This window comes from Panthera onca, chromosome A1 (assembly GCF_046562875.1).
Source record: "Panthera onca isolate mPanOnc1 chromosome A1, mPanOnc1 haplotype 2, whole genome shotgun sequence".
NCBI classification, from domain to species: domain Eukaryota; kingdom Metazoa; phylum Chordata; class Mammalia; order Carnivora; family Felidae; genus Panthera; species Panthera onca.
In genome coordinates this window covers 193,346,026-193,364,954 of record NC_138339.1, presented here as the reverse complement: position 1 = coordinate 193,364,954, position 18,929 = coordinate 193,346,026, and the positions used below count along the sequence as shown (strand labels likewise).

At 35.0% G+C, this 18,929-nt stretch overlaps 1 protein-coding gene across 8 annotated transcripts in view; it reads left to right on the top strand.

Annotated features, from left to right (window-relative positions):
• Nucleotides 1–18,929, top strand: part of PIBF1 (progesterone immunomodulatory binding factor 1) — a 204,815-nt gene that overhangs the window by 41,777 nt on the left and 144,109 nt on the right. For all 8 annotated transcript variants that reach the window (XR_013550051.1, XM_078432907.1, XM_078432868.1 and 5 more), the window contains exons 7-9: nt 5,102–5,210; nt 5,474–5,655; nt 6,825–6,950. Coding sequence is in view for 7 of the 8 variants with exons in the window: in XM_078432907.1 (XP_078289033.1) it covers nt 5,102–5,210; nt 5,474–5,655; nt 6,825–6,950 (417 nt within the window). In the remaining variant the exon portion in view is untranslated. The remainder of the gene's footprint in view (nt 1–5,101; nt 5,211–5,473; nt 5,656–6,824; nt 6,951–18,929) is intronic.

Below are 18,929 nucleotides of genomic sequence, written 5' to 3'. Positions count from 1 at the left end.
ATTCTGCATTGCACAAAAAGTATGTGGTTTTGGCAGTTTGTTGGATTTAGATTATATTTTTATATCCACTTTTATTTTATTTGGAAGTTGCTGCTGTCTTTTAAAATGTAATGTCTTAGAAGATAGAGACCCAGTGAAGTCCCATGTGTATAAATATTTTTGAAATCTCACTTGATGATTATTTTTGTTTATGGAACCAATTTAAATACTTCAGTTTTATCTGAAGTTTTTTTAACTATTCCTTTCTGACAAAGGACATATATACTTTCAAAAGATAAAACTTTTCTTGAGAATATTTGCCAGTGCTACTAAGTAGCTATAGCAGAGAATTTTCCTTTTACTGGAATATACTTTTCTGTTGTTTGTACATTAATGAGCCACTACTTAGCTATATGTCCCTAGGTACATCTGTTATCATTCTAAACCAAAGTTTTGTCATCCATGAGATGGTGTTGATACTAGTAACTGTACCATAAAAACAAGATCAAGTAAAGGAATATTTATGCAAATATTTATAGATAGAGACATTATTCTAATTGTTCACTGCTGTCTGTACCTGCACCCAAAATTATTCTTGAAATATAGTAGTCACTTAATATTTATTAAACAAATGGACACTTTAAAAATTACATAGCAACATAAATAAATTTCAAAGATCAGATGGGTATTCCTACTTCCAGCATGACTGACATGCTGCGTGTATTATTATGTATGGATAAATGTTAAAATATGGTAATTATTGGAGCTTGAAATCAGCGGCTCTTGAATAAAGCTAGATTTCGAAAGAATCATTTCAAAAGTAAGTAGATTGTGATGGTAAGATAATACTTTGATTTGGTGTTTTGATGTACTCTCTGCCACTATAAAACTGTAGCAGTAATAGATAAAACATGAAAAGAGAAAACTAAAAAGCCAAGTCATCAGAATAATCAGAGTGGCCATGAATTTGAAGGATAAATGAACAAAGATGAGTCATGGTAATTATTGGTAATTGTTGAAGCCAGGTGATGAGAGCAAGGGAGTTCATTATATCATATCTATTTATATATATGTTTTACTTTCTGTAATAAAAACCTAGGAAGGAAAAACATAGCCCTCATCAAAAATATGATAAACATCTTTATGTGCTAGAAATGGAACCGAAAAACAAACAAGCAAGAGGGGCTCAAACTGTGAACTCTTCAGTTCGTTCAATAGAGTGAAGAGATTAAAGAAATGTTCTGATTACAAAAATATAAGATAAACTGAGGGTGGAGGGAATCATTCTTGTGTCCCTGATAAATTCTTACACATATGCAAAAGGAAACCGGCATGTGGATGTTAATTATAATTAGATTAAAAGAATTCAGATGCTTTTCAGTAGCAGAATGGGAAATCAGTTATGATTTATTTCTATAATGTAATTCAATGTAGCAGTTTAAAATCATTAAACTAGATCTGGGTGTATCTATATGGACAAGTCAAATGGAATACTATATTTTAAAAAGTGTATCCATCTTTTTTTTAATTTTTAAGTTAAAAAAAAATTTTAAGTTTATTTATTTGGGGGGGTGGGGGGGGAGAGATAGAGAGAGAGAGAGAGAGAGAGAGAGAGAGAGAGAGAGACCCCCAAGCAGACTCCACGCTGTCAGTGCAGAGCCCAATGTGGTGCTCAAACTCACAAACCATGAGATCGTGATCCGAGCCCAAACCAAGAGTCTGATGTCTAACTGATTGAGCCACCCAGACGCCCTAAATTTTTTTATTTTAAAAAGATGTGTCCACCTTTTTTTTTTAAAGCAATTTCTTACTTTCTGGCATAACATAATTTTCTCAGGTCTATTTTCTAATTTCATTGCCTCAGACCTTCCTCTATGAGTCCTGGTTCCTTTTAGTGAGAAATACTATTTAGAAATTAAGATTTGGGTGCTGGTCATTGATACATTGGTCATTGTTTCTAAGCCCTTTCAGTAAAGAGGTGATTAGAGAGGGAGTTGGGAGGATGGCTTAACACAGTACAGATAAAATCATACCGATACCTCTAATTCCAATTCAGTACCATAGTAGCTAATTGAAGGGGCTTCAACTGTCCAAATATGGTACAACTTGAGTATCAAAATGAATATTAACAGTAATGAATTATAATTTGTTGACTAGAATAAGAATCCTGAGTGCATGCTAATAATAAATAAGAGTTTTTACAGTGGAATGCCAACCAATAAATATATATGCATATTATAATTACCGTTTTGTAACTTCATAATACTATTTGATTCAGAATCATCAGTGGAAGCTAAAACCATTGGGTAAAAGTATATTCAGGAGCAAAATATATATTCTCAAAGTATGTTTCCCACGGATTACTTACTAATCACAGAGGGCAAAAAAGTACTTTTATATTTGAGTACTTGAGCAGATACCACTTTAAACAGGTGACTAAGGTTATTTTCACCAGTCATAGGACATAATGACATCATGGCTGCTTTGTGTACTAAGGCTTTATGTACTCTTTATGTGCCTCTCTGTGTACTAAGGCTTTATGTACTCTATGTGACATACTGAGGACACATTATCACAGGTGTAGTGTTTCGGCCCTAAATGCTTAACCTGAATCTAATTACAGGGAAACATCAGACAAATGAAAATTGAGTGACATAAAACAACTGGCCAGGGGTGCCTGGGTGGCTCGGTCGGTTGGGTGTCCGACTTCGGCTCAGGTCATGATCTCACTGCCCGTGAATTTGAGCCCTGCGTCGGGCTCTGTGCTGACCGCTCAGAGTCTGGAGCCTGTTTCAGATTCTGTGTCTCCCTCTCTCTCTGCCCCTTCCCTGTTCATGCTCTGTCTCTCTCTGTCTCAAAAATAAATAAATGTTGAAAAAAAAAATTAAAAAAAAAAAAAAGCAACTGGCCAAATAGACTTTCTCTGTCTTTTACAACGTTGACTAAGGAACTGCTCAGGGTTAAAGGATACCAAAGATACATGACATCCAAATGCAATGTATGATAATCCATTGGATCCTATACTGGGAAAATGCCAATTGGGACAATTGACAAAATTGGAAAATGGATTATATATTAGATATTGTATTAGGGCTAATTATACTGGGATTATATCAAAGAATTTTTTTAATCTTAGAAAATCCACACCAAATTATTCAGGGATAAAGGGATTTAATGTCTGCATATACCTCTTAAATAGTTAAGGGGAAAAATTGCACACGTGTCTGTGTGTCTGTGTGTATAGTGATGTATATGTGTATATGCACGTATCTATATTCATTCACATATATGAACAATAGGGAGAGAATAAATATGACAAAGTAATACTCAGTAAATATTACAACGTAAATATGACAAAATGTTAACATTTGGTGAGTAAGAGTTTTTTGTTTTTTTGTTTTTTAAGTTTATTTATTTATTTTGAAAGAGAGCAAGCAGGGGAGGGACAAAGAGAGGGGGAGAGAGAATCCCAAGCAGGCTCTGCAGTGTCAGAGCCCAGCACAGGGCACTGTGGAGCCCAACACAGGACTCAAACTCACAAACCCTTGAGATCGTGACCTGAGCTGAAATCAAGAGCCCAATGCTTAATAGACTGAGCCACCCAAGCACCCTGAGTAAATGTATTAAAAAAACAATATGGAGACACTAAATTTATCGTTGTATCTAGGGGATGATAAAGGAACAGTGAGGAATATGTAGGACTTTAAGTTTACCATAGTGTCTTATCTATTTAAAAAGCAAAATAAAACTTTAATGCAAATGGAGACCAATGTTAACTATTTTCAACTGTGGATAGTGAGGTCATGGATGTTTTGCTATATCGTGTTTTGTACTCATTTTTTACACTGAAAAATCATAGCAAAGGAAGCATGATCATTACCATGTGAGAATACAAACATTTGCTGTAAATGCACAAAACACTTAACGTATACCAAAATATTGATACTCTCAGTCATCTTTAGTGAGTTTATGGATGATTGTTATTTTATAACTTGTGCTTTGCTCACTTTTCTTCAATAAACATGACTTTGTTAACCAAAAGAACAGTATCTTTCTAAACCAGTTTTGAAAATCTAATGAAAAACAAAAAACAATTCTTAACATCCATCTGCATTGGAAATACCAGGTGGGTAGATGAAATCTGTTGAAGTACAAAGGAACTGATTCTGACTAGAGAAGATAAATTGAGTTAGGAAGTCTTTATTTCTGCTTACTTTTTAAGATACCTGTTTGAGGTTTGTTCTAATTCTTGGTTTCAGTGTTTGGGGTCAAGAGCTTGTCTGCAAATGGAAATTAGAATCTCTGGGCAATCTTAAACAATTTGTGAATGAAATAGTCACAAGAATCCCTCCTTTTGTATCTGCTATGCAATCTGAGTGATGAATTAGGGGCTTTTTGATGCTAACTGAACTGAAAGCCTAGAGCCACATATAAATTATTTAAAAGTTTGGCTTCAAGATAAGATTAATGATGATTAGTGAAAAGATACCGCTGTGTACCTTAGAAGGTATTCTTATGTATTTTACTGGGTAGTGTAGTTTACATATTTATTTTTTAAAGATAACAAATTTACATTTATATATATGAACAGTCTTAAAACCTTGCTTTGAAAAGCAGACACTTTATTGTTCACAAAATGACACTAAAGCCCCACTGCTGGTATTTCTCTTTGGTTTCCTGAAACATAAATCAGCCCCTTTTTTTGTTGGTTTTTTGTTGTTGTTGTTTTTGGGTTTTGGGTTTTTTTGGTTGTTTTTTTTTCTTTTTCTTTTCTTTTTTTTTTTTTTTTTGAGAGAGAGCACGCACAAGTGAGGGAGGGGCAGAGAGAGACAGAGAGAGAGAGAGAAAGAAGCAGGGCTTACCTGAAGTGGGGCTCGTGCTCACCCAAAGTAGAGCTTGTGTTCACCCGAAGCAGGGCACAAGCTCACCCAATGAGGGGTTCGACTCAGGAATCCTGATGTGGGATCATGACATGAGCCCAAGTCAGATGCTTAACAACTGAGCCACCACCCAGTGCCCCCAGCCCATTTTTAAATGTTGATTATAAAATTGGATATAAAATGTACCTATGTATTTGAATTTTATTTTAGTAAAAATAAATAAGTGTATTTGAATTTTATAGTGAGCGTGATGCCCTTGAACAGGAAATAATTGAGTTAAGGAGAAAACATGAAATACTTGAAGCCTCTCACATAACTCAAGCTAAAGAAAGAAATGAATTATCAAAAGAGGTAAGCTCATAGAGTCATGTGTATTTTATCATACGGTGATTGTGGGCACAGCCCAGGGCAGAATTGTGGGAGGGACATTTTTCCTTTTTGATGTAGTTAACAGAAAAAGGGACTTCAGTAGCTCTGTTTGAATGGGAAATTGCAAAGTAAGAATTAGCTTTTTATGTGGTGAGTGAAAGCATAAGTGAAAGAAAATATTACAGTAAACCCTGAAAAGTAAGACGAAGTTGCTCTGGACACTGTCTGTCTCTGCCCATATGTAGGTAACCACCTTACAACAAACTGTTACTTTACTGCAAAAGGATAAAGAGTATCTCAGTCGCCAAAACATGGAGCTTAGTGTTCGCTGTGCCCATGAAGAGGATCGCCTTGAAAGACTTCAGGCTCAACTTGAAGAAACCAAAAAGGCTAGAGAAGAGATGTATGAAAAATATGTAACATCCAGGCAAGATTTGCATTATTTTTCACATAAATAGATACAAATTAGCACCATTTTCTCTGAGGGAACTCTTAGCTTGGGGAAGAACAGTGATTTTTTTTTTTTTTTAATTATATTGGACTATATTAAAATAACAGTTCATTTTGTTTCCTTTTAATATATTCTTATTCTAGTTGACTTTTTCTTAAGACATAGTTTTATTTTTTTCCCAATAGTGAAAAGACTACTTCTTTTGGGTCGGTGTATATATGCTATAATTCTTGTTGTTGTTATGACATAACCTTTTTGTCTACAACTAAGATCTCTATGTAAGTGGTTTTTTTTTGAAAGAAAAGATGTAAGTATCTTTGTGAAAGGATCTTTTGAAAACAGTCTAATTGTGCAGAGCCTAAGCTGACCTTCTCCTGACTATGTGAAACCTAAGAAGAATGAAGGGACGGCATTGCATACACACTCCGGAATCAGACTCCTGCATTTTGATCCTGTCTTCTCTCTTCAACTAGATGTATAAGCTATTAGAGTTATAGTATATATATAGTATATATAGTACATATACACGTATGTATGTGTGTGTATGTATGTGTGTATATATATGTGTATATATATATATATGTATATAGTTATAGTCCTTATAATCCTTGAGATATTTATTTTTATCAGCACATCCAAAACTAAAACAAATTTAAAATTTAATCCTTTAAAAGTTCACACATTCATAACTTTTTCCCTAGTCTGTGGAATTTTTCATGTGTTTGTGCTCCTGCTAATGGCCTAGGTAATGCTTTGACTTTGCTCAGAAATCACAGTGGTTGTGGTTGTTGTGCTTTAGAAGGAAAGGTTTTACAGTCAATTAGAGTCATTTTCGTTTTGTTTTTAAATTTTGTCTCTCAACATGTACAACACCAGATTATGTTTAAATCAAGGGCATTCCATATACATCAGTTTTCAGGTCTTTAGCCATATGCATTAAAAACTATTAATATGATATTTTTAAGGATGAGCACATTTTATATAGTAATTAAGCCTTTGAGGCAATATATCTAACAACTATGTTTTTCAGATAACATTGTATATAGAACTTACTTGACGTAAGATAATAAATCTAACACGAAGCATAAAAGTACGTTTCTTTTACAGAAACAAAATTCATGGATATTATCTTTGACTCCTTGCAGAGACCATTATAAAACAGAATATGAAAATAAACTACATGATGAACTGGAACAAATCAGATTGAAAACTAATCAAGAAATTGATCAACTTCGAAGTGCCTCTCGGGAAATGTATGAACGGGAAAACAGGTATAAAAGAAGTAGGAAATTATTTCTCTTTGAAGCTTATTAAACTATTTCTATGACATCAAATCTAAATAAAATGGAACATTAAAGTTCTAAGGTCTTTGGTAACTACCTCAGAAGAGGGTTTATCAGACCTTAAGGTAAGCCTCTTTACTCAGGTATTCCCATTATCTCTTCATTATCTTGGGAACTTGTCTTTTTGCCTTTAAGGGTTCATATTGAGGACAGAGATGAAAAGGGAATAAGAGATGCCAGTAGTTCTTCCCATAACATGCCAATGATTTCTGCAAGAAATTTTTTAAAACTGGAATAATAATATGAAATATCACATATGCCTCATTATCTGCTGGCCCTGACAGATATATTAAATAATCTTGAAGATGAATAATTTTTATTCATTTTAATCACTTTTAGATTAGTATATATACGGTTCCCTTAGTCAGTGATTGGCAGTATTAGGGTGAAATAAATGCTACTTATTTCAACAGTAGTTTGTTTTGTTTTTTTTTTTACTATCATTATACTTCATTATACTATCACTATACTATACTATATTATACTATGATTATACTTCATATGGCTTTTGAAAGTTTATATTTTAGTGGGAAAATTATTTTGAAATTGACTTGTCTCATACTAGTTTATCAACACTGATTTGAGTGTATGATATTTTGAAGTTTGCCAACAAGCAAGACTTTAAATCAGACTTAATTCTATAATTATCACTGTAACATGTTGTTCTACTAGGAGTATAGTAGCAAAAACTTTGAGGGTTCCTCCCCTCAATTCCAGGCAAAAAAAGCTGGAATTTTACCTACTGTGTTAATGTAGTTGGCCTCTACTAGGGAAAATCTGTAAGAACTACATGTGCAGAATTAGCCTTTGGGTAGAAAACCAGCAAAGATAACTTTTTAAATCGCTGTTAAATTGTTATTTTAATAAAACAGATTGAGAGAGATTTTTATGATAATGTTGAAATCCTTTCGAGCAGTTAAATAATTGGACAACCTCTTGCAAAAAAATGAAACTGGACCACTATCTTACACCACACATAAAAATTCGTTCAAAATAGATTAAAGACTTGAATGTGAGACCTGAAACCATAAACCTCCTAGAAGAAAACATAGGCAGTAAGCTCCTCAACACCAATCTTGACAATGATTTTTTGAATCTGACAACAAAAGCAAAAAATGGCTTTCCAGTTTTCCCAACACCATTTACTGAAAAGACTCCTTTATTTCTGGGCTTTCCATTCTGTTCCATTTATCTATGTGTCTGTTTTTATGCCAGTGCCATACTATTTTGATTATGTTCATTTTGTAATATAAGTTGAAATCAGGGAACATGATGCCTTCAACCTTGTTCTTCTTTCTCAAGATTGCTGTGGCTATTGGGGGATTTTTGTGGTTCGATACAAATTTTAGGATTTTTGTTCTAGTTTAGTGAAAAATGCCATTAGAATTTTTATAGGGATTGCGTTGAATCTATAGCTTGTTTTTGGGTAGTGTGGACACTTTCCCAATCATTCTAATCCATGAGCATGGAGTATCTTTTGATGTATTTGTGTGTTTATTCAGTCAGTCATAGAGGATATAAACTATATTTTTTAAATGTACATTTGGTAAGTAATTACAAATTAAATACCTGTTTAACCACCATCCAAATCAAGAGTCAGTGTCAGCACCACAAAAATGTCTTTGAGACCCTTTCTGCTTAACTCCTTCCTTCCATAAAGATAACTACTATTCTGATTTTTATACTAACTTTCTTGCTTTTTCTTGTACTTTTATTATCTAAATTACCAGTAAATATATATGTCTGAGAAATATAGTTTAATTTTCATATTATATTAGTGTCACATAAGGGGATCATGCTGTATGTATTCTTTTGTGGCTATATGTGATTCTTCATGTAACCTTTTTTTAAGATCCATATGCTGTTGCATTTAGCTGTTCATGGTCATAACTAAAGTATGCCATTTTTATGAATTCATGCTTAGGACAACAAGGACATTAGGAGATTAGAGAGAGATGCATACAGAGAGATTAAAGAATGTCAAAACAAATTCTTCCATCTTTTTCAAAATTTTGGTTAGTCCCAGCCCTGTATTGGGTAAAAAGTTTCCTCTACCTTGTGGTCACTTGCTGGTAGGGTTCAAAATGCAGACCAAAAGAAGAGATATAAGCCTACTATATACCAAGGTTGATGTTAGAAAAGTTTACATTTGAGCTCTCCCAGCACTGTATTCACTTATTTGGCAAACATTTGTTGAGATCCACCATATGCCATAGATACATCAGGGACCTCTGTCTTCATGAAGTTGGTTTTCTAATAGACATAAAGACAGTAGAGAAACAATAATTATGATGATAATGGGAGAAAATGACAACACAGGATGAGACTATATAGAATCAGGGAAGACGTCACGGCAGAAGAAATACCCATGCTGATACCTGCATGATGACTAAGTGTAAGATGCAGGTTAGGGAAGGGAAAGGAATTGGGCAATGAATGTTCAGCATGTATAAAACCTGGAGATTATACAATATGAAGCTTTTTGAACAAACTGAAAATAATTCCATATGACTTGAGTGTAGACTGAGTTCTAAAAGATAAAACAGAAGAGGGAAACAGAGGTCCAGATCATGTATTTGGAGCATTGTCTAAGTAAGACCAATGGGGAACAATGGAAAGATTTTAAGAATATGCATTATATGATCCAATTTTATATAAAAAAGAGATTTCTCTGCAATGTGGAGAGAGTAGAGAAGTAAAGTATATGACCACAGACATAAAGGCCACGTTTTGAGGTTGGTTCTGCTACCAGAATGAGAAATGATAGAACGGGATTATAGCAATAGAGATGGAGAGTAATGGGCCAGATTGAAAACATTTCTGGGAGGCAGAACCAACAGGATTCAGTGACTAGATTGGATTAGGGAGTGAGAAGATGTTAAGTATGTCATCAAGTTTCTGGATTGGGTAGCTAATATGGATGATGATGCAATTTTTAAAATATTAGGGGAAAAAATAAGGCTTTAATAGGAAAACAAGGTAAATTTAGTTTTATTTTATTTAAAGCTTTTGTGTAATATAAACAGAAAAATTGACTGTATAAGGTTCTGAATCTCAAGAGAAGGGTCTGGGCATGAGATAGACCTGTGGCATAGGTGATATTATTTCTGTTTTACACATAAGTACTTTTAGTCCTGTGACTCAATTCTGTTACAGATTTTATAGGCTTTTATTGACTGGCTTATTAACCTTAAAATATATGGGATTGTTTCTTTGATAGCATGCATAATTATTTCCAGATAACCCACATAGCACATAAACTTTGGTATTACAATCATTTTGAGAATTTCCTGATTTTTCAGTTTTTTGTTCTTTTTAAAAATCCTTTAAAATGCATGGCAACATAGATTTAGACAAGTTAGCCCTTATTCTCTAGGATGCTTGATACAGGTAGGTTGGGAAATAGCTGACAGAACTATTTGTAGAAGCATGGAAACAAAAAGCAGGTTTCCTTTTCCCCAATATTGTTCTGCCTCCATATCCACATCAAAATGGATACCACCTAACCAGGAAATTCCTGGGATCCCGGCCTCTGCCCTGGAACCCCGGGCAGCCACTGTACCCAGAATGACCCCATGGATATTGAAACCAGAGTGGGCATTTGCCACCAGGTGGCGCCAGACTGCAGCCCAGATCCAAATGGATTTGAATTGCACAAGGACCCCTAGCTGTAGGGCTCACCTTTGTCATTTTTTTAACCTCACAGTAATCCAACTCTGTATTTTATATGGCTGAATCTTTTTGAATCACAGTTTCTTCATTATGGCAGGATTTAACTGTACTTAGTGCTTATGTCTCACTAGTCTTCATAAAGTAAAAATAAATTATAAATTATTTCTTTTGAAATCTCATAATAGGAGTTAAAACAGACGAAGTACTTACACTTGCATGTTTGTACTTAGTCTTTTTACCTCTCCCCCCATAAACATTTTTAGAAGAAAATTAAATAAGATTAAAGAAATATTTTATGGCCTTGGTTTGTTTTCTATACATTGGGGGATATTAAGAGAGTGCCTTTTATTTTCTCCTCTTAGATGTGTAAGAGAAAGATGGAACACATGCCAGCTGATCTTGGCATCTATCCCTGCAGTCATACCGTAGTTTGTGAAGTGAAGGGGAAGAGAGCACAAGAGACAAAGACTTAAGAAAAGGCAGAAATAAGCAAAGAAAGAATTTGGGTATTTGGATACATCAAAAGTACTGTAGTTGGGATTATAACGTGTATGTATGTATGCTTTGCTCAGTCTGGGAGTTAGGCTTCTTGTCTTCTTCTGTTGCTTTAAAATGTAGTTTGCCGCTGTGGGAAATAGTGAAACTCACTCTGGTGGTGAGATTCTTCTATAAATAACTTCTTGCTTAGCAGGTATTTTGTGACTGAAATGTACAGACCCTCTTATACATTTGGAAGAAAAGCTTTATTCCTGAACAGGGAGTATATTATGAAAAAGATTTGGATCAAAAGACTAAACTTAAATTCTGGCTCTGCCAGTAAATCTGCTTAATATCCCTGAAGTTTAATTTACTCTTTTATAAAGTGAGCTAATAGTACTGTTTCACAGAGTGATCTGTAAGGTCTCAATGAGATAATGTATATGAAAAGTACATTATAAATTATAAAGCTATGTATAAGTAGTACTTATTCTGATACCTTTTATCTGTAGGCAGTATTTTAAGTTTTTTTCTTTTATCGATTTGTTGACAGTATTAAAATGAAGATTGTATAAAAGTCACTGATAACATTATGAAATTATTATCATTAGAAGGCACTACTATAAAGTATGTAATGAATCTTAAGTATTGGGGCACCTGGGTGGCTCCGTTGGTTAAACGTTCGACTTCAGCTCAGGTCATGATCTCGTGGTCTGTGAGTTCAAGCCCCATCTCGGGCTCCTGGAGCCTGCTTCGGATTCTGTTACCCTCTCTCTCTGCCCCTCCCCACTCATATTCTCTCTCTCTCTCTCTCTCCCTCCCTCCCTCCCTCCCTCCTCTCTCTCCCTCTCTCTCTCAAAAGTAAACATTAAAAAAAATAAATTAAAAAAATCTTAAGTATTGATCTCCATAGCATTGAACCATTTTCCTTAAATGACATGATACAGACATGCAGGTCTGTATGCCCTTTGTTTCAGTCTAAATTTCTACATAAAATGCTAACTTATTTGTTCCTAATTAATACTATGAGGTAACAAAAAGGAAATAAATTCATCTGATTAAGTTTTTCCAAAAGTAAAACTACCTTGACCTAAGGTGGTCTCATAATTGTGAACCCAGAAAGAACTATTCTCATAGTGATCCTGTAAAAAGGAGAATGAGTTTGTTACAAGTATTTTATCACGCTTTTGAAAAAGTCAAACCAGTAGGGAAAGGGAGATCAAAAATATGCTTTTAAATGTGACAGTATTGCTTTAGTGATTTTATTTTCCCACCATATCAGTAAAATCCATCTTGATCAGAATTTATCATCTTCCAAAAGTACTCAAGAAGAAACTTAATGACATAAACTTGAAGTTTGTGTCAAATATTGGAGTGATATTAAACATCTTCAATCCAAGTTTATTTACAAAGGTTAGTTGAGTATATATAATGCATTAGAATAGATGAATCGAGGGGCGCCTTGGTGGCTCAGTCAGTTAAGCATCCGACTTGGGCTCAAGTCATGATCTCCCAGTTCGTAGGTTCAAGCCCCACATCGAGCTCTGTGCTGACAGCTCACAGCCTGGAGCCTGCTTCAGATTCTGTCTCCCTCTGTCTCTGCCCCTCCCCCCCTTGCACTCTCTCTCTCTGTCTCTCAAAAATAAATAAATGTTAACAAACAATTTTAAAAAAGAATAGATGAATCTGAACCAGTATATTCAGGCTCCATTCATCATTTTAAAAGTGTATGTCCTCAATTGGTGCTTCAACAAACTTCTTTTGTTCATGTCTGACCAGGTGTCTGAATAATTTTTTAAGTTCTTAGATGGAAAAACTTAAGAATATTCAGCGTGTCTTTTTAGTTAGATTATTCTGGAAGTATATAGCTTTACAGATAACTCAGGATCTTCTCAAAGAGTTACAAATGAAATTTTATTGTTAGCTATATTTTATTATTAACTATCTTTTTATGCCTATAAGTGATTACCATATGTGTTCACTGCTTAATTAATAATATTTAATTATTTCAAGGTGTACAGGGTGTTCCAGAGAAGAAGTAAGGTGAGTTCAGGTTATGCAAGAACTTAAATATAACTATTGTGTATATATAGCTCATAGGGTAGCAAGGGAGGTAGTAACATTCAGGATAGGGTGAGGTTTTTAAAAGCCCTGATGTTAATAGGGAATTCTTGGAAATTTTATAGAAAAAGAGTAATGTGATATATTCATTTTTTGTAACTAGTTACGGTGTCGGGAGGATTATAATTGAAGAGGGCCCAGAGGCAGGGAGATTGGTTAACAGACTATTGCAAAGCTTAAGTGAAGCTGAGAAATGGAAGGAGAGAATACAAGCTGATTTTAAATAGTATTTGGGTGAAAGAATTGACACCACCTGATGATGGACAGGAAGTGGACGTCAGACATGACTTCATCTTTTCTACTTTGCCGGTCTCAGAGAGATGGTTGGTCAGGCACAGCTAGTAACCCAAGGTTTCAGACAAGATTTAGAAAGGAGAATAACCATTCCTGATCTTTCACAGGTACAGCAACTCTAACCAAGCCTAAAAGTATTTGTGTGACATGACATTTAGTACCAGAAATTTTTCTCTGTTGCATCCCAGATGTCACTCCCCTCAGCCCTAAAGTGCAAGAAGGGTATTAAACTGCTGAAGCCCCTCCAGCAGTCTTCTCTGTTTCTGCAGGATACCCTTGTATATATTGTCATTTTCTTTTTATACAATAAAAAAACCTTGGGAAGCATAAACCCTAATTATTATTCTCTAAATGAATATCTTCATAACTTTTTTAAAAAATTTTTTAACGTTTTTTTATTTTTGAGAGACAGAGACAGAGCATGAACATGAGCAGGGGAGAGGCAGAGAGAGAAGGAGACACAGGATCTGAAGCAGGCTCCAGGCTCTGAGCTGTCAGCACAGAGCCTGACCCATGGCTTGAGTCCACAAACCATGAGATCATGACCTGAGCTAAAGTCAGACACTTAACCAGCTGAGCTGCCCCATCTTCATAATTTTTAATGTAGCCTTTCATATTTAGATAACATACTAACTAGCTACTATTTATGGGGTGCCTATTACATATCAAGCGTTGTACTCAACACTCTATATACATTGTAGAGAGAATTAAATGGGACATTTTATGAGGTTGTAGGTACTAGTATCCCTGTTTTGGAAATGAGGAAACAGACACAGTGAGTGTGATTTGCCTATGATTACAGACTATTTAAATGGTAAAACTAGATACATCTGATTCTACAGTGCAATGCAGATTCCCATGTTACTGGTCAAGGCTATAAAAACTGATAAAAGATCTCTTAGCAAAATGGTAATTTTGGCGGTAATTTATTTGAGAAAGAAATTTGGTTTTTTAAGAGAGTTTCAAACCCCACTTTATACTTCAGGGCTGAGTGTGAATCATTAGAACTTCATAAAGGCATTTATAATTTTGAAAATTAGTAAATAGGCCTTTATTTTTCCATAAAATAGTATGATTTTTCTTGCTGAATCTATCTCTCTTTACTACTTACCTAAAGCCCAACCTCCACTTGTAACAAGAGCATGTTCTCCTGCTCAAAGACACAGCTCCAACAATTATCTCCTTTGAAGAAAGGAAAAGGTTTTCCTTTTCTACCAACTATTCCCAACTATTGTTACTAACAAACATTATTTCTCCCATCTTTAAAAAAAAACTTATTTTTTAATTGCCACTTCCTCCTGTAGCCACTGGCTCATTTCTTTGTTTCCCTTTGTAACCAAATTCCTGCAGTTTTATATATTCATTCTTTACCCTCGTTTAAAAAAAAATCTGTTACCAAGGGGGCACCTGGGTGGCTCAGTCGTTTAAGTGTCCGACTCTTGATCTCAGTTCAGGTCTTGGTCTCAAAGTTGTGAGTTCAAGCCCCGTATTGGGCTCCATGCTGGGTGTGAAGGCTACTTTAAAAAAGAAATAATAATCTATTACCAAGCTTTTGCTTCCCTGTGCCGCTCTAACAAAGCCATTCTTATCAAAAACTCCAGAGACCTTCATGTTGCTGAAAATCTAGTTGTCACGTTCTCAGTTCCTATCTTACTTGACCTGTCAGCAATATTTCATACAGTTGACCACTCCTCACTCTTGGAAACATATCTTTGACTTTCAAGATAACTACACTTTGATTTTGCCCCTTTCTTACTGGCTATACCTACTCACTCCCTTTTCTGGTCCTCTTCATCTCCTTGTCATCTTTTGCAGCTAGCTGCCTTCATGGCATTTCTATTTGTTTATCTGGTAAGCATTTTAAATTTAATATGTGCAAAAAAAAAAAATATGTGCAAAAGTACACTTCTGTCCCTCCAACCCTGCTCTACCTTTAGTCTGCCCCAGATCAGTTACAGATAACTCATTTCCTCTTAGAGCAAAAATTTTGAAGTCATCAACCTCTTCTCTTTCTTCACATTCTGTCTTCTATTCATCAGCAAATGCTTTTAGTTGTGTCTTCAAAATTTATGATTCTCTTATCATCTCACAGACACCATCTTGATCCAAGCTACCATTATCTCTTGTCAGAATTACTGCAAGATTTTCTTAAGTGGCCCCCCCAGCTTCCTTCCTTGCCCTCACAGGTCTGTTCTCAGTACAGTTCCTGTTAAACTGTAAATCAAATTGAATTATTGTTCAACTGAAAAGGTTCCCCATCCAAATGAGTACAAGTTTAAATGATTATCATGCCCTGGGATACTGTGTGATCAGTTCCCATTTATCCCGTCCTCATCTTACTACTCTATTCTAGTCCCTTGTTTACTCACACTGCTCCTGTTCCCTTAACCCATAGGCAGGCTCCTCAGGTCCCTTGTGTTTACAGTTTCCACTGCTTAACCTTCCACTCCTGGGTATTCTAGAGCCTTGTTTCCTTACTTTCTCCATGTCTTTAGATGTTACCTGCTTTCTGATGTCTGTCTTGACCACCCTGTAGAAAATTGTGGAATTCCTCATCCTTCCACACCTCCTGCCCACTAGCCCCTTCTTTGCTTTATTTTTCTCCAGGGCACTCAGGACTTAATAACATATTTTGATTTCTTTCACACTATTTTTTTTTTAAGTTTTTTTAATGTTTATTTATTTTGAGAGAGAGAAACAGCACATGAGCAGGGGAGGGACAGAGAGAGAGGCAGCATCTGAGGAAAACCCCAGGCTCAGAGCTGTCAGCACAGAGCTTGATGTGGGGCTCGAACTCACGAGCCTTGAGATCATGACCTGAGCCGAAGTTGGATGCTTCACTGACTGAGCCACCCAGACACCCCATCAGCTAATTTTTAAACCTTAACACATAAATGGATTTTAAATAAGTTTTTGCATTTTGATGCTTACATTTTTCATAACTTCTTTTAAACCATAGTTTGAGCCAGATATTTATCTACTCTAGGATGAAGTTTTCACATCTATAAAATGAACAAAAAATTTGCTTGAGCACCAACTAAATTGAAACGATAGGAAAATATAGTATGTTCAGTCACAAGGAATCTCAAAAAATTTCTTCTCTGGAAATGCATAGCTTCCCCCCAAGAAATTATGTTACATACAATTTCCACTTTGCTTTTTTTTTGTTATATCCTTCCTAGTCATCACTTTTCAACAACTATGTTAAGTAAAGGAACAATTATTGGTCATTTGATTATAAACGGCAGATAATCCACTTGCAACCCTTCTTGTTTATGCCATCTTAAAAACAATGGCTTCAGATATGGAAATGAGCAGTTTTATATGTTGTCCAGGAAGACTCATCTGGAGGCAGAAGTGATTAATTCAGATACTTTCCCTGTAAATAAGCTTGTCATGTAAATAGCCTGTTTCAGTCCCTTTTTTGTTCTAACTGGAAAGAATGTATTCACTTTTATTAACCAAAAATATTTTTATATGGAGGCAGGAGAATGGATTGCTTAGTTGTGCCTAGGGAGCTCTTCTGACATCCATGTTTTTTTCACTATTTATTCTTGGTAAATTTCAAGTTCTGAGACATTAGTGGTGTTTATTCAGGCCAAGCATGCCCTTGGCATTCCCAAACTCTGATTTGTTCCTATTAGAATTTCAAAGGTTCCTAACGTTTTTCTCATTCTTGCAAAATGAGAAAGTTTTCTTGCCAAACTTTTCAAGTATAAATTTGATTTGTCATATTGGCACCATGAAATTTATCTTCTAGTAGTAGGAAAGTATGTTCCATGTACGGAAATACATTGTTACATTTTGTACTGAGGTTTCAGGTTTTGGTTGTAAGATAATTCTGGATAAACTTTAATATATCAAGTTTTGAAACATTAGTTTGCATAGGAAATACATCTGTTTTATTGTAATATTACAATTCTCTTATTTAGTGAAGTAATGAATACTTAGCTCTTCAAGTTTCTTGTTTGAAGGTCATAGTTGAAATGATGATATCTTCCAGTTTTTGTCCCCGTAATTCCTGCTTTATGCTTATTTCTCTGACATAGTTATTAATAGCACCCTCTTTCACTCTTAAAAATGCCTCAAGTTGAAAAATACATTGTTTGGACACTAGTTATTATACTAGGGCTCTCACTTTTGGCTTTACATAGGAATGATGGGATTTCTTTTCCCTTTTCTACCGTCTTTCCTCTCCGCCTCCTGTGCATAAATACAGGGTGGATGGGAGAGATAAGTATGTGTATCTCTGATATGTCCACATGAGAGATGGACTTCGTAGGATGTAACATGAAAGAATCGTGAAAAACATGAAAAAAAAATGTTAGCTTTCTAAAAGCATTTTTAAGAATGAAATATTATAATTTTGTATTTAAAACATTCTAATTCTGGCCATTTGGCCAACTTCCAACATCATTCTTTATTATTATTCATTACATTTGATTATATATTCATTTGAACTTCTAAAACTTTAGCTTCTTTAACTTATACATGCTGCACATAGTCTCTATCAAATTTTTCAAGTTTGTCCTTTGAAGAACATTAGAATTCTTGCTCTTCCAAAACTGTATGTTGTTACATTTCTAATGCATTTAACATTTTTAAATGGATAATTTATTAGTTATATGGCAATTATGGTTTTATCTGTGGCCAGAATATAATCCTTCTGGTGTTTTATCAAACCAGTCTAAGTTTGAAGGAGCATGGGCTGTAAGAACAAGTTTTTATGTAATATAGTCGCAGTCTTTACGAAGCTTATTTTTAATTCAACATTTGTGCTACGAGATGACCATATAAATCTTATAATGACAGAATTTCCCAAGGAGACAACTTCTGTGACACAAAGGGAATCTTATTAAACGCAGCGTGACATGATAAGGAGCGCGCACTCTAGAACCAGAAAGCTCGGGTTTACATTTGGGCACCATCGCTCCCTTGCTGTGTGACGGTAGATAACTACTTCTCTGTGTTTCAGTCTTCTCCTTTGTAAAATGGAGATAATGAGACAACCTACACTTTGCGGGGTTGTTGTGAAGATGAAATGAGTCGTAGTACGTAAAATGCCTAAAATAGTTACTAGCACGTGGTAAGCATCTATATGTTTGTTATTACTATGATTGTCAGTGGAATATATTCAGTTTATGTCAGAAACCTTAAAGGTCAATTGATAATATTAAAGGCGTAAGTACTGTATCTCTATATTTATGTTAAAAGGAATTGTGAGCCTTCTTGTATGCAGGTTGTGTGTGAGTGGAGATGTGGAAGGTATGGAAACTGTTAGGAGATTAGGTTCACACAGAAATCTTACCAGCAGACATCTAGGAGAGAGCCTGTTGGTAGAAA